The 27,604-nt window shown below is 40.9% G+C and overlaps 1 protein-coding gene across 1 annotated transcript; it reads right to left on the bottom strand.

The window, feature by feature from the left end:
- Positions 1-27,596, bottom strand: LOC134799287 (5'-3' exoribonuclease 2 homolog). The gene is made up of 17 exons (XM_063771665.1): positions 27,411-27,596; positions 27,092-27,331; positions 26,484-26,713; positions 25,972-26,078; positions 25,445-25,603; positions 24,506-24,813; positions 23,796-23,993; positions 23,153-23,248; positions 22,624-22,784; positions 20,433-20,601; positions 19,977-20,066; positions 19,235-19,391; positions 18,838-19,033; positions 18,134-18,330; positions 17,282-17,407; positions 1,858-2,077; positions 1-1,192 (listed from the first exon to the last, which is right to left on the bottom strand). The coding sequence occupies exons 1-17, from the start codon at positions 27,483-27,485 to the stop codon at positions 1,039-1,041; spliced, it is 2,883 nt and encodes a 960-aa protein (XP_063627735.1). The 5' UTR covers positions 27,486-27,596; the 3' UTR covers positions 1-1,038.
- Positions 27,597-27,604: the final 8 nt, after the last annotated feature.

The following is a 27,604-nucleotide window of genomic DNA, read 5'->3' as shown; positions in this document are numbered from 1 at the left end:
GTGTCTAGTCTTTTATTTAGGTTTGTGTTGAATATCTATTCAATCATTTAACATATTATACATTTTATCATAACAGTGTGGTAAATCATCGAGATATTGGTTTAAAACGAATTAATACAGGCGGTCATTGCAATGGTTAAAATAAAGAAAATAATATTTACAGTACATATGGCCCTTTTTTCCCGCACTAGTGCGTAAAATAGCACTTTTCGTGTGTATGTCAAAAGTTTAAGGGGCCATATGTACTGTAAAACGTTGTACGATACACGTGCGAATAGGTAATTCGCAACTGGTCGATTTAAAACACTGCCTTCGGTCGTGTTTTAATTTATCGCCACTCGTTTCGAATTTCCTCTTTTCCGCACTTGTATCGTAAATAACTATTCTGAAGATTGCAAAAATGGTTAGTTAGTGTAAACTAAATAGAATCATCAGTCTTCACGAAATTGGCTTACATTAAAGTTTAAACACAGTTCGTAGAAGAAGGTATTTCTTAAAAGTCATAAGTTTTACATAAATTTCTTACACAGGTAAAAACTTTTTATCGGCAATGTATTTCAAGGAATAGTTTTAAACATTTTCCTTCAAAATAGTCCACATTTATTTAAAGTTCCAGAGTATAATAATTGTAATTGTTGGATTAGCAAGGGCCACGTTTTAACAACAATAACGTCAATAATTTTGTGATGTTAGATATCCTTATTATGTATTAATTTTTTACAATACTGCTTTTATTACATTGGCTTTAGTGTCATACAGAAAATGTAATAAAGATTTATTAGATAGATAGATACATAGATATGTATCTATCAAGTTAAGGGTGAAGAATATTGTGTAAGCTTCAATAGTTTGTTTAATTAGACATTTATTCTTGTTTCATAAATTCTGTTACCTACATTAATTTCAACTATTTCAAATCAATGTCAATCAATCAGCACATGTATTCAGAATATTGCATTACCTAGCCCCAATACAAATCCAAAGATTCAGTATTTGTTCAAATGAAAATAAACTCTATTTACTTGTTAACTAGGTAGATTATCGCCAGGTGGAGCGACCCTGGCCTCTCGAGTTGTAGCCCTGACTCTGACCTTGGGAAGAGTAGCCCTCCCTCTGGTTCTGGTTGTGTCGTTGGTTGCCGTCCTGTCGCTGCTGGAATCCATCTTGCCTTTGCTGGTAACCTTGGTTGTACCTGTTAAGATATTTAGCTTTTAAGTTAAACATTTATTGCACAGAAATCTACCAGTCAAACAAATAGAAACATCATTTAGTGCAGGAGACTAATTCTAGCTTACATCCTGACATCTATGTTGTCTTTTTCGCTCGTACGTTTAGGTAGGACGTACTTGTAGGTTTGGCGCGAGCGAGACGCACGGGCGGATGGCATCAATTGGATATCGTTTTGATGTCAAAATGTAAGTTTGAATATGCCTTAAGGTAAGAATAGGTAAATATTTTTTCCACAGGGAAGTCCCTGTGGAAAAAATATTTACCTATCCTTACCGCAACCGCAACTGACCGCAACTGTTACACTGTCACTTTAAAGTTAAAGTGACAGTGTAACAGTTGCGGTCAATCCGGTTTGAAGATAAATGGTATATACACATAAACAAACAGCCTTTTACTATAAGTAGATATCCCTAGGTCAGGCTAGGGTAGCCCTGGATGTAGCCCTGCTGGTTGAAGGCTACGTAGCCTACCTGTTTTGTTGGTATCCTCCCTGTTGGTTCCCGAACCGATCCCGCTGCTGATAGCCCTGGTTCTCTCGGTTAAAGCCCTGGTTTTAGCTGGGGTAGCCAGGCTCTGGCTAAGGTAGCCCTGGTTGTAGCCCTGCTGGTTGAATGCTACGTAGCCTACCTGTTTTGTTGGTATCCGCCCTGTTGGTTCCCGAACCGATCCCGCTGTTGATAGCCCTGATTCTGCCGGTTAAAGCCCTGGTTCTGGCTGGGATAGCCCTGGTTCTGACTGGGGTAGCCCTGGCTCTGGCTAGGGTAGCCCTGGTTGTAGCCCTGCTGGTTGAAGGCTACGTAGCCGCCGCGGTGGGGGCCGGCCGCGGCTGGGCCAGATTGCGAGCGGTCTGTAACAAAGAGATATATTTTGTAAGAAGAGGTGCCGTGTTCATTTCATATCACGAGATGGTGTGTGTCTGTAATCGCGATATTTCGTACATAAGTTCCGAAAAACTTATCTGAACCCGCGACGTCGTTATTGAAAGTTGCACACCCATTCGCATCAAATTTTTAAGTCTATCACAGGACGTAGCCTTGCACGCAGTGCCTGTGCCTAGTTCTTTCACAATTAGCTTCTTGGTGTAATGCAGGGTATGGGGCTGACGCGCAAGCGCGGCGGAATCGCACCGCTACTAGTGTTTAATCGCTTGCTCTGTGACGCCCTAATGTGACACATGGATGTATTATTGACGGTGGAATGAGCTAGTTTTGAAACTCTGCAAGGTGTAACAAAAATACTGACTATTCGTCTAATATTAAGTTTATACTAATTTATAAATTTTATTATATTGTAGTTTATTGTAGTTGTGTCCCTTGGAGTTTACTAGGAAACGGTCTTTTCAAATGGAAAGTTAATAACTTGACAAAAAGTTATCATTCAAACAATTAAAATGTACCTATCCCACCTGACAGGATATTTATTAGGAAAAACATTTTGACGACAAACTTTTTGTATGAATGGTAAAAATATAGTGTCCAAAAAGTTTCATTAACCTTTTTTTCTTACCAATGTCCACTTGTCCACTGGCCCAATGGCCACTTGCACCAATCACTAACCCGGGGTTAACCGGTTAAACCGTTAACCCAGTGTCAAATTGCACTGGTAGTCATGGTAACTCCAGGTTTACCCGGTTAACCCCGGGTTAGTGAATGGTGCAAGTGGCCCAGTCTGAATACGATAGATACTCATAGAATCAATAAAAAAAAACTCTCAAACTCAAATAAAGCGTTTATTCCTCAAAACAGATAATGATTTTCAGAAGTCTATTCCATATCCATGTATCCGTGTCTTGGAAGGTTTAATCCGCGGTTTAAAGCCAAGAGCTGCCATTCTGCACAGTTTGGCTCTAAAGGGATTCTGCCTAGTCCCGAGTCGATACCCTTGAGGTATTAGCACTACGGCAAACAAGGCGTTAGCGCCAATCTGATCATTTCTACAAATATACTGAGGCTCAATGAAACAGGGTCACTTCATGTTGGAATTTCTATACAAAGAGGCCCATTTTGATTGCTCTAATTCCTTAATCAAAGTAGGTATTTATGAAGGTTAATCGTAGTTCGGTGAGGTAAAAGTGGCGGAGAATGTACAAATAGGGCTTCTGTAGGGCTGTGTAGTTGAACAGAACAAAGCAGTGCTTTAAATCCTTGACTAGAATCACCACCTGTCGTCGGTTGAGGGAGCAAATACGCGCCTGCCGAAAAATGGATGTAAAAAAAAAGAAATGAGTGTATAATATAAATTGCAATGTCATGACTGCCCATTTACCTGAAATACATATAATTGTTAGGTACATTTATAAAGGCTAAATAGTGAAAAAAAAAAAACAGAATTTATAATTTAGATGAAATTTTTTTTTATTAATTTAAAACGAGCAGACGAATCGCCTGGTGGTAAGCGATTATTGTAGCCCATGGACACTAGCAACACCATAGGGGTTGTAAGTGCGTTGCCGGATTTGAGATGGGAGTACGCTCTTATCTTGAAAACACACATTCTATGAACAACAAAAATGTCTGTTGCTTTTTGAATATCCTTGATGTAAACTAAAGTTTTTTACTATTCCTAACATCCCGCACCTTGTTATTCAATAAACTAAACACCGCTAGACCACAACGCTTGTAAAGTACCTATAGTTAGAAAGTGGAACTTTCTAGAGCTGGCCGTATACTGACTGTGCTGAGACACGTTCTTGTGGTTTCTGTGATTGCGGCAGAGGACCTACCAAGTCATTAGTAACAGTTGGCACCCAACTTGGAGCTTGCTAGTTTGGAATCCAAACTTTGGATTGCTGTAAATAGTCTTAAAAGTTCTATGGAAATTATTACGTGTTAAGTTAGTTTATGTCAACAGTTTTATTGTTGTGCTCATTTTGTTATTACTGTCCCTCTAATAAGAATAATATGTATTTTGCATTAGTGTTAACGCTCAGTAGCCTATAAAATTCCTGCATGTATCGACTTATCTCAATAAGTGAAATGGAATATTTCTTTTGAGACAAATAAAAATATCTTTAACCCGAATATGGATACAGTTTAACATAAATAGGAATAGGAACCCTTATACAAGGTGTGACATACTGATGATCTGTTCTGTACGGTTTATTCTTCTCACGCCTGGTATCGACGGGAGACTTGAGGTGGATGATTACACACACACAGCTACAAAGAGTACTAATAAGCGCAAAAGTAATATTGAATGAATGAATGAGTGAACGTGACTTAAGCGTACGATATTAAGCTAAAAAAAAAACAACGGGTTGCACTTCGGGAGTGCCGGCAGAAGTGAAAACTCAATGACTAGTGCAAAATGTCTGCAGCACTATGTATAATTGAGGTTAACGCCATCTTGCGTTATTTCGTCGCATTACTTGAAACCCCTAAGCACATCACTATGAGTACTAGAGTGATATTAGTACCAGTTTGAGGGAAACTCACTAGATGGCATTTAAATCAAAAAATTAGGTTAAAGCCATCTAGCGTTATTTCGTCGCATTACTTGAAACCTCTAAGCACATCACTATGAGTACTAGAGTTATATTAGTACCAGTTTGAGGGAAACTCACTAGATGGCATTTAAATCAAAAAAGAAAAACTCAATGACTTTGTAACAGTGTCCGTCACACGTGACGTCACGTCTTACGTCTTACGCTCTCGCGAGTTTAACATTTTTCCCCATCACAAAAAGTACTCAGCGCCGCTAAAGAAGTTTTCACTTCAAAAGCCTTTAAGAAACTTTTTGGTCCATCTTGCAGTTGGCGGTTCAACTTACTATCGGTACAAAGATTAGATTAGATTAGATTAATTTATTTCTTATTGAAAATTACATGATATTTCACAATGTCATAAATGTCATAATGTTTCCAAATAACATGAATTCACAAAAAGATCGTCAGATTGTAAACAATAATAATAATACCGTGTATAATAATCATGCCGCCGTCCCGGAGAGTCACTCAGGCATATCATTTCCGGTTGCTCTCATCTTGCTAACGGCGAGTACTTGCACAGACATAATCTCGTAGCCAGGATTATTCACCAGCAACTTGCTCTTCTATATGACCTTGTGGACCGCGAAGTACCGTACTACAAGTACTTACCTGCGCCTGTTCTCGAGAATGGTCGTGCCACGCTCTATTGGGATCGATCTATCATCACTGACAGGACTATTGTAGCCAATAAGCCTGATATTGTGATAATAGATCGATCGCAACGTCGGGCCGTGCTCGTTGACATCACCATCCCCCATGATGAGAATCTCGTGAAGGCCGAGAAGGACAAGTCCAGTAAGTACCTAGACTTGGCTCACGAGATAACCGCCATGTGGGATGTTGATTCGACGATCATTGTCCCGATAGTCGTTTCAGTAAACGGCCTAATAGCGAAGAGTCTCGACCAACACCTTGAGAGACTCTCGCTAGGTGGTTGGATCAAGGGTCAGATGCAGAAGGCGGTGATCTTGGACACGGCGCGGATAGTCCGCCGGTTCCTCTCTCTGCAGCCCTGACCACCGGTGGCTTGGGCCTTGCCCCGCTGCTGGCGGCACCCTAGGTTAGGTTTTTTATAATGTGTTTATATTAATTTTTATTGTTTTGTAAGTGTTTTTATATTTTACTTTTATATTCATATTATAAAATAACCTAACTTAAGATGAGAAATAAATAAAGAGAAGAATAATAATACATTAAAATAATTAAAAAACAAGTAAAAAATATAAAACAATCAAATAATCATAATAAAAATTAAAAGTACCTATATTAATATTAAATGTCAAAAAGTTACCTATGTATGTCAAAATAAAGCGGTCAAAGTGTATATAATGCTAGGGCACCCTAGTTAATATAATGTCATAATAACTAATAATATTGCAAAGTCAAAAAAAGAATACTAATTTCAAAAACTGCCTGTCATTACATGATTTTGTTGTTGTGTGCGTGACTTTAACTCTAGTTCTTATACCTATTACCTATAGCATTTAACTCTGTCATATTGATATGTATTATGAGTAAAAACCTCCTTCTGGATTAGATTCGATTATGTAAATAATCACGGTTGTTAGTATCGGTTTCGGCTACCTCTAGTCTACGCTAAACTATTGCGTTTTTTTAGTGGCACCCAACGTGGGACTTTGAAAAATTTCATACAAATCTGCTAGATTTCGTTTTAAATTTTCATGTCTGGTAAAAAGAGGAATTGTAAGACAGTATAGTGACGTAAATAGTAACGTTTCGGTCACCTCTGTAATGGTTGTCGAGTACGTAACGAGGCGACGTCATTAGGGGCATTTGTTACAGCGGCACCCTACGTGGGTGGGAGGAGTTTACACTGGAAAGCAATCAAATGGGTCATTATGTATAGATTGTACATATGTTACACAACGAAGGCCCCAAAAATATGTGACACGCTCTTAATGCGCTTCAGTTAAGATTGTGGATTAATTACAGGACAGTACACAATAAACAAACATGTATATAATATGGGTAATGTCCAGAGCGCGCATGGACATTGAATTGAACAAAGAAGAAATAACAAAACATATTCTCCTGGACTGTAAACAACTAATAACTAGGAGCAAATATTTAGTGGCTCCGTGCACACTGAAGGAGGCAGTTAGCAACCTGAAGACATTGCTAGGTTTCGTGGAGAAGCTAGGGTGGTTAGAGTAGCGCTACCTCGTTTTTTAAGGAATGAAAATAAGCACAATGGTTGTCGATTTACGAAAAATGCCCGTAACTATAAGATCTATAAGATTGTGTCAGATATTTTTGCGGCCTTCGCTGTGTAACATATTATTGCAGGTGGGTGTAATATACAGATATAAGTACAGTAGTCTTCGCGGTTATGGAGATGGGTACGTATAGATTTCTGCTTGTTTGTTGTAGAACAAATATATTTTTTTTGTAAGTCGTTAAAAATACCCTAGTTTGTCAGTAGGTAGTCACAACGTACCACCTCCGCAATGGCAGTCGAGTGTATAATGAGGTATCGCTATTAGCAGCATTTGTGGCAGCGGCGCCCTACGTGGGCGAGAAAACTTTACTCGTATATAAATCTATTCATTCTTTTGGCTTTGGCAAACTTGCATTAAGTCCAACTTTTGTACGTTAATATTTTCAATATGCATCTTTCAATAGGTATCATACTTGACCTGCACAGAGTTAGCAATGGCATCCTTTGACAGTCACTACTCGTAGCTCCTATTCAAAAAGAATTTCACATGAAATGGATTTACAAAATTCACCGTATTTTTTATAGAGAATAAGGCGAATCCGTGGCGAACTCCACACTTGTCGCAATTCGCACACATAGAGAGTGGAGTGGATTCTTTGCTCAAAGCCCAAAGCTCATCACATATGTAGTGGAAAAGTAGAAAAAATAAAAACGCGGCAGGCGGCAGACATAATAGGCATCTAATGGGCGGCTTTCAGGGCGCACGCAGTCGCGCCAAAATGCGACGGTTTTATCAGCTAGTGTGAAAAGTGTTTTAAACTTGGCCTAAGAAGGATCATGAAGGATGTATAAGTACTCGTATTTATTTCATATTTACAAATCGGTAATATAATATTGTAGCATTTTGTTGACAACGTACCTAGTAAAATGAATCAGTAGGTACCTACTTATAGCAAATGTAAGTTGATGTTACTTATCAGAGTTGATAACGTTACACTGTGTCAATTATTTTAACTCTGATACGTTCCCACTAAAATGCTACGAGATTACCGATGAGTATTCATTCTTATTTGGAGATTTTTGAAAAGATGATATTATGATAAATATAATATTATATACTCGTAATAGCCATTCACCGTCAAGTGGCGGTCACTGTCAGTGACATATTTTAAGTCCAACAGATACAAAAAAAAACAAGATATTACATGTAAAATATCTCCGACATATCTTCCATAAATATACAATTTTGTGTGAATAAGCAACAATACTGTCCCACCTTATCTATCCTACGTCTTGGGTTGCGAAAGGTCGTATGTCAGTATATGCGTTGTAAGAATATATTACTTTTTAACTTAGCGCCAGTCTTAACGCTGTCCTTGAGGCAGACCCGCGCCACAGTGAAAGAAGGTAAAAGTAGTTTATTTGAAACTTAGGAGCCTAAATAAACTGATACCTATACCTCTTGAAACACTTCTATAGATAAAAGGGACTAAAGTCCTTCCAAAATTCGGGTATATCTGATATAGACCCATTTTCTACGGTCAGTATAGGCCCTAATGAACATGCTTTCTTATGTTTAAGTAGAAGAATAACCATAATTTGTTTTTAAAATAATTCACGCAAATTATCACCAGTCACGAATTTGTGTTTATTCAAAACGCCGCACTTACACACGCGACGTCACAGTAGTCACAAGTGATAACTATGTACATATGTAGTGCATAATTATTTTCCTTCGTATTTTCACGGAAACGTACGAACGTGTCTTGCCATTTCAGTCAGTCTCGGTACAAAAAGTACTGAGGTTGGCTGAAGTAACATGACAAATACCTACGAACGTTTCCGAGAAAATACATACGACGGAAAACAATTATGCGCTACATCTGTACCTACACATCTATGCCATTGCCACTTGGCTGTTAAGAATAAGTAGGTACATTAAATATTCTTGGAAAATTAGATCATACTATGAGAGCTGTGTTCGTAGTGTCAGAGCATACTAGCTAACCTCGGTGTTGGCGTAAAAATTCGGCCTAGGAATTTAATTTTAGTACCATTTCGTATGAGAGGCAGGGGCAGACCAAGACGTAGCTATGTAGACCAAATAAAAGAAAAAGCTGGTCGTATCAAGAGGTCAAAGCTATGGCTTACGAGAGGGAGAAATGGAAAATACCCCACCGACAAGAGGATACCTCTTAAATTGAAGAAGAAGAAGAAGCCCATTTCGTATCTTGTCACAGTGACAATAATATGAGGTCCCTAACGACTTTCATATTCACTATGACAACGTACGAAATGGTACAGCAATTAATTCTTTGACTGTATATACAAGGCGGTAACTAAATAGAATAGAAAAACTACTGATGTTCACTGGGCTGTCCTCGGACGGACGATCTCCAGTAATAATTAGAGTAGAGCCGCCGACGCGTGCTCAAGGGCCGGCGCCGAGGTTACAGTCGGGAAATTCAGCTTTTAGGGACCAAGGGGAAAAGGGAAATTGTCTACGCCATTATTGCTACCTGATTCTAAGATTGAGACCGCTACAAAATAATAGTTATTTATGATACAAATGCGAAAAATAGAAATGCCCTCCCTTACTCCCCCCTCCCTTCAGACTTGTTTTAAAATTCGTCACTCGTTGTGAATTACCTATTCGCACGTGTATCGTACAACGTTTCACAGTATATGGCCATTTAAATTTTCGACGTAGTTACGTAATGTGCTTATTATAGCACCTGGTGTTGTAATGTAGCACCAGATGTACTGTAACTGTTACTTTTTAGACTTAGATTACGCCTTAAGACGTATCGCCATGTATTAAGGGGCCCACTGATTAACAGTCCGCCGGCCGGTATCGGCCTGTCAGTTAGAACAAAATTTTGACATTTCCGAACAACGGACCGGCCGATACCGTCCGGCGGACTGTTAATCAGTGGGCCCCTTTATAGGTACTTTTTTCTAACTGCATCCTTTACGCTTTTTTTCGCCCTTTGGTTGGTTGACTGGTAGATAATGCCTAGAGACATTAAGTCTGCCTGTTGTACAATACAACAATACAATACAGATCTTCTTTATTGCACTACTTCAAAACACACGTAGAAGAAAACACACAATAAATAATACCTAAAGACAGAGGCAAACAACAGGCGGCCATATCGCTAAAAAGCGATCTCTTCTAGCCAACCTTTAGGTACTTCTTTTATCAAACAAAACTTTTTTTTCTTCTTTTATGTGCAATAGTTTAAAATAAATGATAGACGTGGTGGGGCAGAATAATACTATATCGGAACCAGATCAACGTCGTCGACGGAGCAATAAGCTGTACCAGTGCTCTCGATCTGTTATTGATAAACAATAGCGATTCTATTCCAATATATGCTTTGATGTTTCACTTTGCGTACACGATTCTATTGCTTTTCTTGTCTTAGTAACTGCCTTGATATTTTGTTGAAAAGTGGACTTTATATTCTAGGGATTTAGGCTGATTTTGTTAATTCTGAATAGGGTTATATCATGTTTGGAGTCACAGAACAATTGATTCGAATTTGTCTTTGTATAATTTCATGAAACATTGTTTTCATTGAGTTCAATGAGTACCCGAAAAGAAAAAAGTGCAATTCTAATAATGTTGTTAGCTTATTTATTTATAATTTATAAGTGATTAATATATATTTAATTTATTACGTGCATGACACTTGATTATCCCTCGGCAAACCAAGAAGTCATTAGTACAGTTGTTTTTTGACTATATCCGTCCAGCGCCCTCTACAAGTTGTTTCAACGGCTGCCGAGTGATAATAAAAGGGGCAGAACCAGCAGCAGTCGAACAGTGCAAACGTCTAGAGTTAAGTGCCGAATGTAACTAAAAATACCTTATTGTAAAGAAAAGTGAATTATTGTAAAAAGGTGAATACAATTATTATTCAGTATGCTGTGAAGTTTATTTTTTGGAGAAATACCCCAATATTGTAAGTTTAGTTCCGAAAAACTCATTGGTAAGAGCCAGGATTGGAACCGACGACCTCCGGATTGAAAGCATAATCTAAACATAAAACTAACTAAAAAGTAAACTTAAATATAAATATAGTTGGTCAAGCAGATCTTGTCAGTAGAAAAAGGCGGCAAATTTGAAAAATGTAGGCGCGAAGGGATATCGTCTCATAGAAAATTTGAATTTCGCGCCTTTTTCTACTGACAAGATTTGCTTGACCATCTATATAAACTAAATATGTATAGTTGGTCAAGCAAATCTTGTCAGTAGAAAAAGGCGCGAAATTCAAATTTTCTATGGGACGATATCCTTTCGCGCCTACATTTTTTAAATTTGCCGCCTTTTTCTACTGACAAGGTCTGCTTGACCCAGTATATAAAATAAATTACCTGCTGAAGCCCACCCCGGGCTGCCCCAGACGCAAAAATTCATTTATAATTTAGTACATTCGGTATCAAAAGGGACTATCACGTGAAGTGCTCAAAATTATCTGCACGCCACATCGTTTTGATATTAAAACGATTCAATCAATAAAGGTAACTTTGCATTTTTGGTATTTGCGAAGCGAAGGGTTACTCCCACACTCCCAGCCAAAGTCAGGACTAATTCATTTGACATTTATTTATACTCACGTCAGTTGCAAAATCAAATAAGCGTATTCAATTATTAAAACCCTGCATTTTGGGGCGGGTAATTGGGCCACGTGCCGCCCCCTAGCGGCACCACCAGAAACTAACACCCACACAATGCAAAACCACCCCTAAGATGTAACATGTAAGGGTTATGTTGATCGCAGAATAAAGGTTGATTTATTTTTGATTGATTTGAATGCAAACGCTAAATACGAATTAATTGGAAGTCAGATTTATTATAAATTGAAAGGAAATGTTATCGCTATGGTTTTTGCAATTTGACACGAGAGAAATGTCGGGTGCGTGAACGCATAATTAAAAATAAACGAACAAAAACGTGATGTTTTTCTTGTAATTTTAGTGCTTCTAATTTGCGCGTTCAATAGTGTGCACCCAGCCGATATTGTAATACCTAGAATTGGAATAAATACTAGACTTTACGAAACATTACAATCCATATGGGAAATTTATTAGAAACGCGCTGTTACCTATTTCAGAATCAGAATCATCGCATTTATTCGTGATAAACTATTTATTATGTTATTAAAAACGATTTATGTTCGTGAAATTCTTCAATATGCCCGACGATATTAAAAACGGTGAGCAAAGTATCTACTCCTTTTTAAAAGCGATAAAAAACGCAAAAAGCTCTTTTTATTTACACAAGATCTCAGAAGCTTTCAGATCATCGTATCTTTATCGGATTAAAACGAAAATCGGATGAGATACGCATTAAAACACCTCGGAAGCCACCTGGTTACAAAAAGATCGATAAAAAACATTGTAGCAGTAATCCCGGGCATAATAGGAAGCACTTGAGCCGATCGACCCGTTATTTAGAAAAAAAAAGAGCGCTATTGTTGGCAACCCTCGATAATTATTATTTTCGTAGTTGGCGACACTGGGTTGGACAATGCCCTCGCTTCCTGTTTGCGTTCGCGCGCTGTTGCCCGCGAATGCCTCGCGAGACGATAGGCCAATTTGAATTTCGAATTTGGAATAATGGATTCCTTTTAGACGGTTATTGGCTATGATTTTGTTTTCTTAAGCTCGATGGCTCGGAACGTCGTATAATGCCGGTGTTTAAGGCTTTGTTGGTATTGTGACTAATGCTTCTGGAGTTAAGAATTTCGAAAAGTGTTCTATAAAGGATGATGCAATAATTATAGGTTCGTACGGAAGTCATTATCTAAATCCTTTAAAAAAAACTCTAGCTTAGATAATCTCAATTAAGTCTAAAAGCATTTATTTTCCACATATAATTCTTGAAAGTTACGAGTGTACTAAAAATATATTATATATCTTTTCCCCTAAGAGGGTTCAATCGGGGTGAAGATTTGAGGCGGAAGTTCATTGTTGTTGACGGGAAATTCCATAGAGCACGGTTATGAACATATCCGTTTCCGTAGTTTTCCGGCTTTAGATAGCCTTACCAAAATATCTAGTAAGTATTAAAACAGCTGTTTAACTGTTGTTACCTACATACTTCAAGTTTAATCGAATCATTATTAAATTTCACTCCTGGATGAGATTGGCTCAGGACCGGGATACGTGGCGTACTCTAAGAGAGGCCTAGGTATGCTCAGCAGTGGGCGATAAAAGGCTGTTATGATGATGATAATTATCAAACTTTGTAGTTTTCTTGAACATACCTACATTCCATTGTAATCAATTAAATGATTCTGCGTTGATTTTAGATAAAGCTACACCCACACTATGCCGGGGCCTCCACTCGGCGACCACAATAAAATTTGTGAGCCCCAAAAATTTACGAGCCACCGGCCTGATGGCACCTAACTTAACATTGTATTGTCATCCAAGTTAGAAAGGTAGAGGTGTGCTACATTCTAGCTCAATCAGATGTCGGAAACTGGTTCAAATCCTATAAACCGTAAAGACTAACTCGACGCTAGGTTTACACTTATTATACTTGACTTGGCGTGGTCCAGCTCTACCAAACTTTGTAAATTAAATAAAAGCTTGTGCAATATAAATAACATTCTGTTAATCAAATGTAAATAAACGCTTGGGAAATAAAAAGCAGTTGTAATTAGTCTCGCAGTAATGTTGAGGGCACTCGGGACACCGCCACCGCATCGCCTGGGGTCATTCGTGAGTCAAATGCTCAATCTATCGGGGGTGACGATACAAAGGCACCGAATAAATAATAGTCCTAGGTACAGAAGACTCACTCTCTAACAAAATGCGTCTGTTACGATCAGGACAGATATGGCCGCTAGGTGGCGACAGCGCCACGCGCGGCTTATGGCTAGCCACCATAATTGGTGTGGAACGGATGTACTTTTAGCTACCTGTAGCAAAGCGACGAAATCGCGGAGTGAGCCACGCCTGACAAAGGCTCATTCGCGGCAAAGTTATGGCATGGTCGATACGATCGTTGATAAGTGATAACATAATCAAAACTACACAACGGGACTTAATCGCGTATTTAAGTTTTAAGATTTACCTCCGACGTTTCGAGGACGGCGTTGTCCCCGTGGTCACGGAGAAGACTGGCTCAAGTTGACATCAACATCTTCTAGCCGCGCGAGTTTTTCGAACTACCCGCACTTGGTCTTGTTTATCAGTTTGAACGTTTTGCGCACTAGGGATGTTACTCTGTCGACACACAACACTAACGATATTCGATTTATCGACTGTCGATATTCGTTTCCGCTTACATTTACTAATGACTGGATTCCATGTGGATGAGATCTTAAAACCCTCGTCCCGATTAAAATTGCAATGTTTTTTGATTTCAATGGCTTCCCGTACTTTTCTACTGTAGAAATGGCGATACGTGGAAAGGATTTTAGGGTTATGCAGCTCAATCCAGTGGTTTGGTCCTGACTCCAGCAAATGCTCAGCCACGGCAGACTTGTTCACCTGACGATTTTTGACAGCTGCGATATGTTCCTTAACTCTTTCTGCTATGGTGCGCTTAGTTTCTCCGATATAGGAACTACCACAACTGCAATCTATTTTATAAACGCCAGGTGACTGGAACGGAATAACGTCCTTCGGTGACCTTAGGCTCCCTGCAACTTTGGATAAAGGAGTGTACACCGTCTTTATAGAGTACTTTCCAAGTACTGTGCCAACTTTATCCGTTACCCCTTTTACATACGGCAAAAATGCCGGCTGTCTGGAGACATCAGGACGTTTCCCTCTTGCCTTTCGTCTGGGTTGCCACTTTTTTACCTTGTACCCGTTCCTCCTTAGTACCTCCTAAATATGCGACATCTCACTCTTTAAATATTCAGGGTCACACAAATGATGTGCTCTGTTTACTAGCGAGGTAACCACCGATTGTAAGTGACGGGGATGATGGTGAGAAAGGGCGTTCAAATACCTGTCAGTGTGCGTAGGTTTTCTATAAACAGTATGAGTTAGGGTTCCGTCTACTCGACCAATCACTTTCACGTCCAAAAACGGCAAACTGCGCTGTGATTCTAATTCATACGTGAACTTCGTCTTCGGATGAATTGAATTTAGATATCGGAGTAGTTGCTCCACCTCCTGCTTCCCACCCTTCATAATACAGAAAACATCATCCACAACTTCACTGCCCAAGGCTGCAGGTTTATACTGGCTTCGATATGCTCCATCCAGATATTTACCAAAACCGGTGCTACAGGCTACCCATGGCTACCCCATCAATCTGGAGGTAATGCTTTCCACAATACAAAAAGTAGCTTCCTTCCAAGCAGTTCCTCAGCAACACCATTACTGATTCCGATATACCCCCATCGCTCAGTTTCCTTCTGACTACTTCTAGACATTATTTAACGGGAACATTAGTGAAGAGCGACTCAACGTCAAAGCTCACCATTACCTCATCTGGTTCCAGCGTTATGTCCTTGAGAATATCTATAAAGTGACGAGAGTCCTTCACAAAAGACGACGTACCACCCACCAGCGGCTGCAACACCGACGCAACATGCTTTGCAAGATCGTAAGTGGGAGAAGAGATTTGACTCACGATAGGCCGCAAAGGCACATTCATTTTGTGTACTTTTGGCAATCCGTTAGTTTAGGTGGCAGTACGATCTTGGGTCGGACAAACGATCGAACACGTCTTCTTCGAACAACTCCCTGTTGTCTCTGATGACAGCCCTAATGCGACGAGAGACCCTAGCTGTAGGGTTGTACGAAACAGGCTCGTATACGAGACTGTCATCCAGTAAGTGTCGTATTTTGCTGTCATAATCCGTTGAGTCCATCACTACAGTGGCGTTCCCCTTATCGACAGTCAGTGTTTAGTGGCGAATATCGACAGTCGATAAATCGAATATCGTTAGTGTTGTGCGTCGACAGAGTAACATCCCTAGTGCGCAAAACGTTCAAACTGATAAACAAGACCAAGTGCGGGTAGTTCGAAAAACTCGCGCGGCTAGAAGATGTTGATGTCAACTTGAGCCAGTCTTCTCCGTGACCACGGGGACAACGCCGTCCTCGAAACGTCGGAGGTAAATCTTAAAACTTAAATACGCGATTAAGTCCCGTTGTGTAGTTTTGATTATGTTTAATAATCGTGAAAGTTTAAATCAGTGTAGTGATAACATAGTTCTTCCGCAAGAGGAAAGTAGGTTAGCGTGGTATGGGCATGTAATGAGGAGGGATGAATGCTATATAGGCAAAAGAATGTTAGGGATGAATGTTGTTGGACGGAGAGCGAATGGTAGACCTAAAAAACGATGGATGGATTGAAAGAGGATATGAGAAAGAAAGGAGTGAGAGCTGAGGTGACGAAACTTGACGAAAGATAGAGGAGAATGGGACCCCACATAACGTGGGATAAGGACAGGAAGAAGAAGAACATAGTTCTTCCGGAATACTGATTTTCCGATAAAACTGTTATGTCTACTTCGCATCAATAATCATGTGATTACGAGATCGACATAAAGTAATCGATTACGAATAACAATAAGCACCGTAATCGTAAAAACCATAAAGTCACAATAAAGATTTGTTCCAGGACAAAAGAAAAAATAAATATACTTAACCCTTTTTAAGGCATACTTATATATACTCGTAATATGGCAAAAATTACTTCATCTTTTTGTATTTTTTCTTATGCAGAATTTTTAGGACTATAAGGGAGCGATGAGGCTTGAATGCTGTTTTTTTTTAATCTTGATTAACCGTGAAAGGATTAAGAAAATAAATTAAGAAGGCTGAGAATATGTAAGAGTTATTTGTATAAAACAGAACCCTAAAACGACAGTTGCAAAAAGCTGTCGGCTATTAACGGCACTTGGGTCTAATTAAAGCGAAACAAAGCGGCAATAAACGCACTGTAACACTATTGTTCTTATCCTTATGGCTCGCTAGCTACGTCACTTGAATGACAATGTGTCAGGATAACGGCTCGGAAGATTATAACTCTAAATTAGAGATGGGTGAAATATGGAGTTTGAAGAATTCGAATATTCGGCTGAATGTTCGGTTAAGATCTGAACGAACCGCCGAATTATTCGGTCGGTTCATCTGTATCATTCTAATAAACCATTCTAAAATGCTTCAATTACATTAGCAGCTAAAGATTAATCGCTTCTTATGTCCAATAGCCACCGTGTCCGCACCATTCCTGTGTGTAAACTAGTGACATCCTTACTATACTGCTGGTGTTGTGGCGGCGGTACGTTGCCGTACGAGCGGTCCCGGTCCCGCGGCTGATGGTGGCCCAGCATCCGTCGGCCGGCGGCCTCGAGACTAGCCACTGTGTTCGCACCATTCCTGTATACTAGTGATGTACTTACTGTGCTGCTGGTGTTGTGGCGGCGGTACGTTGCCGTACGAGCGGTCCCGGTCCCGCGGCAGATGGTGGCCCAGCATCCGTCGGCCGGCGGCCTCGAGGCTGGCCACCGTGTTCGATCGCACCATTCCTGTACAAATTACAATCTTTTAAAACGGTTTATTTAATGTAATAAGTATGATAACAGCGCCATCTTTCCTGCTAACTTAAAACTACTACCGGAGTACACCCATTTAAAAATATTTAGTATGGGGACCGTGCGCGTTGGAGAGTGTGCCATCTTGTGGCCTGAATCGGAAACATATGTGCACATGTGCATTGCCAAAGCAAGTGCTACCATCTACCGTTCTAGGTGTGGTAAAGTTGTATTTATTGACCGTTGATGTAGCATCATACCAGGGATGTTGCGGATGCGGATATTTAAAGCCTCACATCCGCGGTTGCGGTTGCGGATGCGGATGTCAAGATTTAGTACTTAAAAAACATCAATTACTACATTATTAGCATTATTTATTTAAAAAAAACGAAACGCTTAGTATTTGAGCAAGAATATAGGTGCGTTTTATTTAATAAACAGTAACTTGGCCGACTTTTCGGGATCTAGACGATTTCGTTATATATAATGACGAAATTACCTAGCACTTACGCCGCCGGCGCCGCAGCTAATAAGTTCCTGTTATCGACTTGGTCGACATCCGCATCATGCGGATGTTCCGCATCGATTTTATGCGGATGCGGATGCAGATGCGGATGTTGAAAATAATGCGGATGCGAATATTCGCAACATCCCTGCATCATACTATCCTAGTAGATTATATCATAATGTCATAAGTACCATTCCTGGCACAATGCTAACCTATCTGAGGCCGCCAGTTCCTGTTCTCCTGGTGTGACAGGTCTCCTGGCTTCAGCACCCGTCCAGGCTCTATGGCGCCCTGGAGTCTCCTCGCTGGGAAGATGAAGTCCTCAGGGAACTGAGGGTCTTGGAAACGGACGCAGACGGCATGGTTGCCGAGTACTGGCGGCAGGCCGATGACGGGTGACGCCAGTTGCCTAGGGAATGGAAGAAAAAATCTATATAAAAATATTTTTAATGAACAGTAAATGTTTTTTTTTCAGCTTTTTGTGATTGGTCAATAAGTTTGGCCGCAAGACGTCAACTGGTGCGCTCGGCTACAGACCAATATACAACAAGGTACACGATGAAATGGCGTACGATAGACGCGGCGTTCAAAGGGTTATGTACGTATGATATCGAATAATCAACACTATGGATATATTTATATAAAGGGATTTCTGATATCTTCAATTTGCACGAAATCATTTTTAGACAATTTTAAAAGAACGCCTTCTAGCGTCGAATAGGAGAACTACTAACCACATGAAACCCAATTGCACGTCTCTAAGTACAGCGCCACCTAGCGAATCGCAGACGAACTTCTTATATAGTATGGCGCAAAACTTTACCAGCCGTCTTGAACCCCACCGGTTACATTAGAACAATGCCATCTAGTATAGGACAGAGGAACTACTAAGTAAAAGTTGTAAGTATCTACTTACCCGCCAATGCAAACGCAGTCGGCGCTGAGCATCACGTCCCCTCTCACTCCCTCGCACCGGTACGGGTATCTCTGCTCCTTGTCTATGAGGTGGCGCAGGTCTTTGCCGGCCGCCTTGTAGAGGCCGAGGAGGTATTCGTAGCTCTTGTTGCCCGTGGACACGTAGAAGCGGTCGTGGCCGCGGATATTGCGTTTTACTGAGAAAAAAAGTTACATTATTTTTATTTGGATCTAGTTCAGATTTCAGAAAATAAATAGTTACTATATTTTTGACAGTGACTAACAATTTTAATGACGGATATTTTTGGGATGGACGCTATTCACAAAATTACCTCAATTTTGCGTTATGACTACATTTGTGAGTTGTTATATTAATTATTAGGGTAACTAGTACTTACTCTCAGTCTGTGTGAGCTCCTTGTAGTAAGGCTCCAAGGCTTTAAAGAGCCTAGTTTCGTCCACGAACGGCAGTAAGGCCACGCCTTGCCACGCGAACTTCTTGCCGTTCAGGTCAATCTTGAAGTCCGTCGGGTAGAAGTCGATGATCGGCGAGAACTAAATGCAAAAAAATAAAGTTAGATTTTTTCTTTCAGGCGTTTCTTAAAAGCGTTGGTAGCCTGAGTAGCGGTAAGAGCCTGCGGGTTTCGGCACTTATGTATGATATTTACCAGTCGCTATTCGGTCAAGGCAAATATCGTGAGGAAACCGGACTTATCCTAATAAGGCTTAGTTTCCCCTCTGGGTTGAAAGGTCAGATGGCAGTCGCATTCATAAAAAACAGCTGTTTAACCTTTTGATCGCCACTAACGGCAATTGACGTCAACGCAAAACGGCGTGACAACGACGCCAAATACGGCATTTGACGTCGATCGTTTTTTTATGTAAATCTAGTTACTGAAAAACACCCCACTTTTAGGTTGGCATTATTTATTCACAAAACTAAATTTTACCCCCGTGGCGTCAGTGGCACTGGCACGGCAAATGGATGCGCCGTTTGGCGTTCAAAAGGTTAAAAAAATATATCGGCGCAGTCATCTACTCGAAATTGAGAACCTACATCAAATAATAAAACACATAGATTCTCATAGACTACCTCCTCCTTTTAGAAATTTAGAGTATAGCTATACAAGTATACATTACCGGATCGCTCATAAGTGTAGCCCAGGGCTTCGGCACGTGCTGTGAACTCGCGGCCGGGAATACGCCCATCAGCTGCTCGAGGGGCCGGAACTGTAACAAAAGTCCAGCAAAAAACAACCTTAATAGTGTAGGATTAGAGTCAATTTACAGGTGGCCTACAGAGGAGTGAGACGTGTTTAGACAGTTTATTAAAAACGTCCTAATTATTTTGGGAATAGAGTCGCTTATTGGTTGCATGCCTCGAACTGGATGGAGCCAGATCAAAACGACATCAATGAAAGAATGAACCGAACTGTAACAGCATGCTAAATAATATCACTTATATTTCTATCTGTAACACTGCCCTATACAAGTTGTGCCTGCTCAAGGATTTTAGTGAGATATTAGATATATTAAGAAGTTTAAGAACAAATTTACTAAAAGCGACCTTATTGTTTATGTAATAAAGTTGCTTACAGGTAGCGTGCCCTTCTCGAACTTGGTGGACAGGCCGGACACGTTGACGAAGTCCGAGGCGAAGGGCGCGTAGTGGTAGGGGAAGTACCACTTCCAGGAGGCGCAGCCCTGGTAGTAGTAGCGGAGCACCCAGCACAGCCCGCGGACGTATTGCAGCGCCACGCGGTACCTGATCATAAGCATAATAATAAAATATAAATTAGTATTTTACACGTAATCATAAGTCTAATGGCTTCCCTTAATACCCTTGGACAGCCACGATACCGAGAAAATCATTTATTGATAAGTTTGTATCATTCTAACAATTCAAAAATGCAGTGTGTTCCAACAAGAAGTAAAGTGAAGGGATCCAATGATGTTTGGGTGGGTCAATTCGTCAAGAGGCGAAACTTATAAAAGTTGTACTCATATTTTGTAAATTTTGTAAATAATTGAAACTGTGTGCACTGGGTCTGCCATTATGCAGACCAAATCAAAATTTACAACTTGACACTGACGAATCAAGGTTTCTAATCAGGACGCTTGCACCGCCTTACAGGCTCTAATTCATTCACACTTCCTCTTTGTTACAAGGAAAACATTGTGCAGTAATAGAAAGGTTGTCAAAAGTTATTGCTTTCATGAGAAGAAGTTTTACTCGTACATTTTCATGCAACAAAATTCTGTTGAGTTTGACAGGTGGTTCACATTTAAAAAAAGCTTGGTTAGAACTGACCTGAACTCGAGGTTATCTCTAGTCACTTCGAACTTGCTCTCGTAGTAGCGCTCCTTGAAGCCCTCCTCCCACAGACGGACCTCGTCGTGAGCGTCATCTTCTTCATCAAGTCCAGTGGCTTACGCTTAGTTAACAATACTAATGTTAAACAACATCACACTGACCTGAACTCGAGGTTGTCTCTGCCCACTTCGAACTTGCTCTCGTAGTAGCGCTCCTTGAAGCCCTCCTCCCACAGACGGAGCTCGTCGTGAGCGTCATCTTCTTCATCAAGTCCAGTGGCTTACGCTTAGTTAACAATACTAATGTTAAACAATATCACACTGACCTAAACTCGAGGTTGTCTCTGGCCACTTCGAACTTGCTCTCGTAGTAGCGCTCCTTGAAGCCCTCCTCCCACAGACGGACCTCGTCGTGAGCGTCATCCTCTTCATCAAGTCCAGTGGCTTACGCTTAGTTAACAATACTAATGTTAAACAATATCATACTGACCTGAACTCGAGGTTGTCTCTGGCCACTTCGAACTTGCTCTCGTAGTAGCGCTCCTTGAAGCCCTCCACCCACAGACGGACCTCGTCGTGAGCGTCATCCTCTTCATCAAGTCCAGTGGCTTACGCTTAGTTAACAATACTAATGTTAAACAATATCATACTGACCTGAACTCGAGGTTGTCTCTGCCCACTTCGAACTTGCTCTCGTAGTAGCGCTCCTTGAAGCCCTCCTCCCACAGACGGACCTCGTCGTGAGCGTCATCCTCTTCATCAAGTCCAGTGGCTTACGCTTAGTTAACAATACTAATGTTAAACAATATCATACTGACCTGAACTCGAGGTTGTCTCTGGCCACTTCGAACTTGCTCTCGTAGTAGCGCTCCTTGAAGCCCTCCACCCACAGACGGACCTCGTCGTGAGCGTCATCCTCTTCATCAAGTCCAGTGGCTTACGCTTAGTTAACAATACTAATGTTAAACAATATCATACTGACCTGAACTCGAGGTTGTCTCTGCCCACTTCGAACTTGCTCTCGTAGTAGCGCTCCTTGAAGCCCTCCTCCCACAGACGGACCTCGTCGTGAGTGTCATCCTCTTCATCAAGTCCAGTAGCTTACGCTTAGTTAACAATACTAATGTTAAACAATATCATACTGACCTGAACTCGAGGTTGTCTCTGGCCACTTCGAACTTGCTCTCGTAGTAGCGCTCCTTGAAGCCCTCCTCCCACAGACGGACCTCGTCGTGAGTGTCATCCTCTTCATCAAGTCCAGTGGCTTACGCTTAGTTAACAATACTAATGTTAAACAATATCATACTGACCTGAACTCGAGGTTGTCTCTGCCCACTTCGAACTTGCTCTCGTAGTAGCGCTCCTTGAAGCCCTCCTCCCACAGACGGACCTCGTCGTGGGCGTCATCCTCTTCATCAAGTCCAGTGGCTTATGCTTAGTTAACAATACTAATGTTAAACAATATCATACTGACCTGAACTCGAGGTTGTCTCTAGTCACTTCGAACTTGCTCTCGTAGTAGCGCTCCTTGAAGCCCTCCTCCCACAGACGGACCTCGTCGTGGGCGTCTTCCTCTTCCTCGTCAAGCCCGGCGGCTTCGGCTGTGCGCTTACGACCGCGTTGTTCAGTCTCTTGCTGCAGAAGACGACATTTTCAATACGAGAAAATGGAAATAAAACGCATATTGTTTACGTAAGAAATATAAAAAACCGGCCAAGTGCGAGTCGGACTCGCGCACGAAGGGTTCCGTAGCATTACGCAAAAAACGGCAAAAAAAAAATCACGTTTGCTGTATGAGAGCCCCACTTAAATATTTATTTTATTCTGTTTTTAGTATTTGTTGTTATAGCGGCAACAGAAATACATCATCTGTGAAAATTTCAACTGTCTAGTCTATCACCAAGAAAAAACATTCACTAATATTTCTTTATTTATACATGCAAATAACTCAAATGACTAACTACGGAGACTAATTAACAGATATGAATGGAGTTCGTACTCACTTGAGCCTCGGCCTGCATGCCGGCGCGGCGCATGTTGGCCGCTTCCTCGCGAGCGTTCTGCACCGGCTTGGCGGACGTTCCGTAACCCACTACAGCCTGCAAACAATATCAACGCTATGTTAGTAAAATCTCTAGTAGTACTCAAATTTAGACAACAGAGTAAGGGACAGAAAGGGATGACCACCTTTTGAGATGAATGAATGAAGGAAGAAACAAGAACCTACAACTATAGTCTGGCAAACCGAATTGTCAGTAAATAAGAAGAAAAACTATACTCATCCCTGTTTTTTGGAGCTAGTACTAGCGTAAGACACAGACAGTACGATTCTCTCTATCTACGAGTATGTTTGACATGAGACAGCCTCTGGCAAGACTATATACCATTCGTCGAGTTTTCTTACAATAGGCGCAACAAAACTTTCTATCGCTTTGAAGTTGAGTTTGTTGGCCTCCACTTATCCGAGTTCATCCATGATTAGTTACACAATACACAATCGAGGTTCAGTAGACTTAAAAAAAAAAGTAGTCTTGGAAAAAGCGGCAAGTCAGAAAAATGCCTATCGCAATACTATTCTGGAACACCCCAGAAAAATCAAGGATAATCGTGGACAATTTTGAGAAATCCAAGATAAAATAAGCTTACCATGGGAGCAAACTGTGTGTTGTTAAGCATGTTAAAGTTCGGCCGCTGCTGCTGTCTCTTCTTGGCCTTCTCCCTCGCTTTGAAGTTGAGTTCGTTGGCGTGTCGGCGGCGGAATATCTCGTCCTCCACCTGTCCGAGCTCGTCCATGATGAGCTGCACGCGGTCCAGGTTCACGTCGCCGGAGTCTGTGATCCAACCCTGGGCAAGACGTCCAAGATTTATAATTTAGCCGATAGGTATATAAAGTAACAGTAGACAAGTAACTTCTTAGTTCTTGCTGTCTGGGGCTGTGTGGCTAAAAAAATAGACGAGTGTACTAACAGCAACACTAAAGAGTGACTCGCCATCCAGACCGCGAGCCCGCAACGGATTATTAATCCAAGCAACCAAGTTTTTTACGCGCCAGAACTAGTAGACTGGTTAAAGAAGATGTATGATTAAACCTAGTGAGCGTCAGCCGCCGCTCCGTCGGTGAATTAAGGAACTAGACACTAGATCCCCAAGTACTTATAAAATCTCAGTCTACAAAATAGAGTTCCTGCCTGAGAGAGCCATGAGATCGTTATTCTTATTACAAATTGGTACCGTCCGTGAAATGATACAGTTCGTTCGTAAACCTTATTTCCACAACATACTTGTATGGTCTAAATACCACTAGTCAGTTAAATATGTTAATGTTAGAAATGAGCAAAGAAATCTAAAACACTCACCCTAGTCTTAAAAACGCACTTCTTATACAGATTAACCAATCTGTCAACCGCCCCCTCTCTGATCTCCAAGCTCGGTAGATGCGGCAAAAAGTCATTTCCAACGAAGAAGCACATGAACACCCAATCATCGAGTGCTCTCTCGAAGTCATAAGGGAACGGTAGGTTGGGCATCTGGAGTTCTTTCTCTAAGTATTCTCGGAGGACGGAGAGGCGGACGAAGATGAAGGAGTCTTGGTTGCCGAAGGCGGGGTCGGAGCGGACGAGAGCCGCTTCGGGGGTGCTGCCTGTGCATTCTTTCATCTCGTGGCCTGGGAAAGATGAGTTTATTGTTTAAATACGACATAAAATATTTAAGGGGTGTAAAAATGCTCTGAGTTACCTCAAGAAAAGATCGGTGTGCCCGTTTTACTTGCATGACTAGGCGCATCTGAACAAGTGATACATTAGCAGTCAGCAAATTGACATAACAGTTAACAGTGTACAAGAAATACAATAATATTGAACCAACGGTTCTAATGTTCTCTTTTTTAGGGTTCAGTATCCAAACGGTAAAAACGGGACCCTATTACTAAGACTCCGCTGTCGATCCGTCTGTCCGTCTGTCTGTCTATTTGTCTGTCTGTCACCAGGCTATAACTCATGAACCGTGACAGCTAGACAGTTGAAATTTTCACAGATGATGTATTTCTGTTGCCGCTATAACAACAATTAAAAAAATAAAATAAACAACAAATACTAAAAACAAAACAAAATAATTATTTATGTGGGGCTCCCATACAACAAGTGTTTTTTTGCCGTTTTTTGCGTAATGGTACGGAACCCTTCGTGCGCGAGTCCGACTCGCACTTGTCCCGTTTTTTGGATATAGTTTTAAAATGTTGCCTTTATAGTCAAAGGCGTTTTTGAAATACAACGCCGTGAACAGAGTTTAGTACTCACCCATTTGGCCGCAAATATCGCAAGGTCGTGGCTTGTTGGGCTTGAACTCTTCACGGATGATGGTGAAGTTAGGCTCGTGGGTGGCCAGCCCCAACATGATGAGATCAGCGTCGGCGCCGCACAGAACGTGCTGCGTGTTAGGATCGTGGTCCGGTTGCGCTGTGAAGTGTATGCAGCATTAAAAACAAATTATCGCTAAGCTAATAAATGCAAAGGAAAGTTTTGAAGTTAACCCATCTACAGAACTAATCAATTAGAAATACGTGAAACATTTATCATATGTTATTTATAATTTATAGAGTCCATACTTGAAGTCACGCAAGACGTATGGAGTCTCGCGCGAGAACGCAACTCATGCTAGCAGGTCTGGCCGCGTAGCCAACATGCCAATTGCTTACGCTCCGTAGCGATCGAAACTCAACTGTCACAGAGAGACACAAAGCGTTTCGTTGTTGTAGCAATAGTGATTGTCACCTGATTGGCTAATGGAATAAAGAATAAAAGGTTAAACAGCTGTGTTTAGGTACCTCTCTGTCTGCGAATGTAGTCCATAATCTTGTGTTCCCCCTCGCCGGGGACATTGGCATCTGAGAGGATCACTTTGATGCCCTTCCAGCCAGGGTCATTGTTTAATCTGTGAACCAATTCATTCGCCATTTCTAAATATGGTTAAAATATGCAACTGTTTAAGTTATAATTGTTATGTGCTTTGGTAAATTAAATATGTTAAATAAAATCAGTGTTTAACACAAATCCTTTTATTTCAGTACTTAGTCTTATTTAGGGTTTTATTTCGTGGCAAATTTTTTTTTTTTTGAAAAACAATTCTTGAGCCTTCTTAAATTCCAAGAAAATCGAAATATATATTATAACCTAAACTTTGAAATATAGACCATTCTTCAATTTTTGTAGAGCTCCACTAAGAAAAGATTTTTGAAAATTCAACCCCTGAATGAGGTTTTTAGCAACATGCGGCGGCGGAACCTAGTATTAAATAGTTCAAATTTTCCAAATAAACTTAAAGCTTCTATTATCGCACCTGTCATGAATGTAATAATGTAAGCATTTGCTGAGTCGGTCCATGAAGGGTGTCCCCGGCGTGATACAGTTGGAATCAAAATGTGCTTCCTTGGGCCTCTCAGGGGGCAGGTAAGCACCCTTGGTAAGCAGTTCAGAGCGGATGCGTGCCACTTCCTCAATCTTCTCCTGGGTCTCCTTGGATGCGCGGAAACGACGGGAGCGCTGCTGGTTCATTTTAGCTCTTGGGGCCTAGAACATAGAAAATTTATGGAAATTATTGCTGAATAAAAGGCTTATACAACAAAAGTACAACAAAATTAGAAGAATCTATGTTTTAAAGAAGGCACAAAGGGTAAAAAATGGTGTAGCAGTTGCAAGCAGAACTTGTGTACTTGTAACAGAAATGAAACACACTCAATCAGGCACAAACATAATAATTTCATTTTGTAAATGGGTTCCGAAGATTATTTTCTATTTATAAATAGGTATTCTAGAAATGACCAGGGGCAGACCCTTGATATGCTGCAACAAAGTTAACTTGGTTGTTCATCTGCTACTCATAGCAAAATTAAGTCTTATAGGCAAATAATGAGAAAGAAAAGCAGTTATAAGCAAAACCTCACTCACCACACCGTCAATGGCCATGTAGAGCACCTTGCGCGGGCGCACGATGCGGAACAGGCGGTCGATGCACTCGAAGATGGCCACCATCATCTCGTCCTCGTCCTTCGGCGCCGGCTTGTCCTCAGGGTGCGTGCACGGGTGGATGATTCCGTTCATGTCCAGGTACAAATTGTCAAATTCTACCCCATTCGGATTCGGCAACGACGAGTCTGTGTAGACCAACTCACCTTCCACATCCTGAGGCTGCAAGAATAGCGTAGTAACGATAAATATTTAATTCATAACATAATTATAAAACATTTTTAGGTTATAAACACTTTACTCTTTGCTCGATGCATTCTACGATCACACTCGGATATTTGCGGCTGAGCCACCGGAAGAATGCTGGTACTCCCATGTTTTGTTATATGCCTAATTCTTATTCCACAATTTTGTCTCTTATCCTGTAAATTTAAACTTTGTCACGTATTCAACACAAACAAATCGTGAAAGATGCCATTGTTGGAAAGAGAAGGG

Source organism: Cydia splendana, chromosome 18 (genome assembly GCF_910591565.1).
Source record: "Cydia splendana chromosome 18, ilCydSple1.2, whole genome shotgun sequence".
Classification (NCBI taxonomy): Eukaryota; Metazoa; Arthropoda; class Insecta; order Lepidoptera; family Tortricidae; genus Cydia; species Cydia splendana.
The sequence above is the reverse complement of the archived record's forward strand: the minus strand, read 5'-3'. Positions and strand labels throughout refer to the sequence as shown.

Excerpts from the sequence above, each read along its gene's own strand:
- LOC134799287 (XM_063771665.1), bottom strand. The coding sequence starts at position 27,485 with ATGGGAGTACCAGCATTCTTCCGGTGGCTCAGCCGCAAATATCCGAGT. Across the intron at positions 27,332-27,410 it reads TAGAATGCATCGAGCAAAGA|CCTCAGGATGTGGAAGGTGA; the intron begins GTAAAGTGTTTA and ends CTATTCTTGCAG. Across the intron at positions 19,392-19,976 it reads CTACACTTATGAGCGATCCG|TTCTCGCCGATCATCGACTT; the intron begins GTAATGTATACT and ends TTTTGCATTTAG.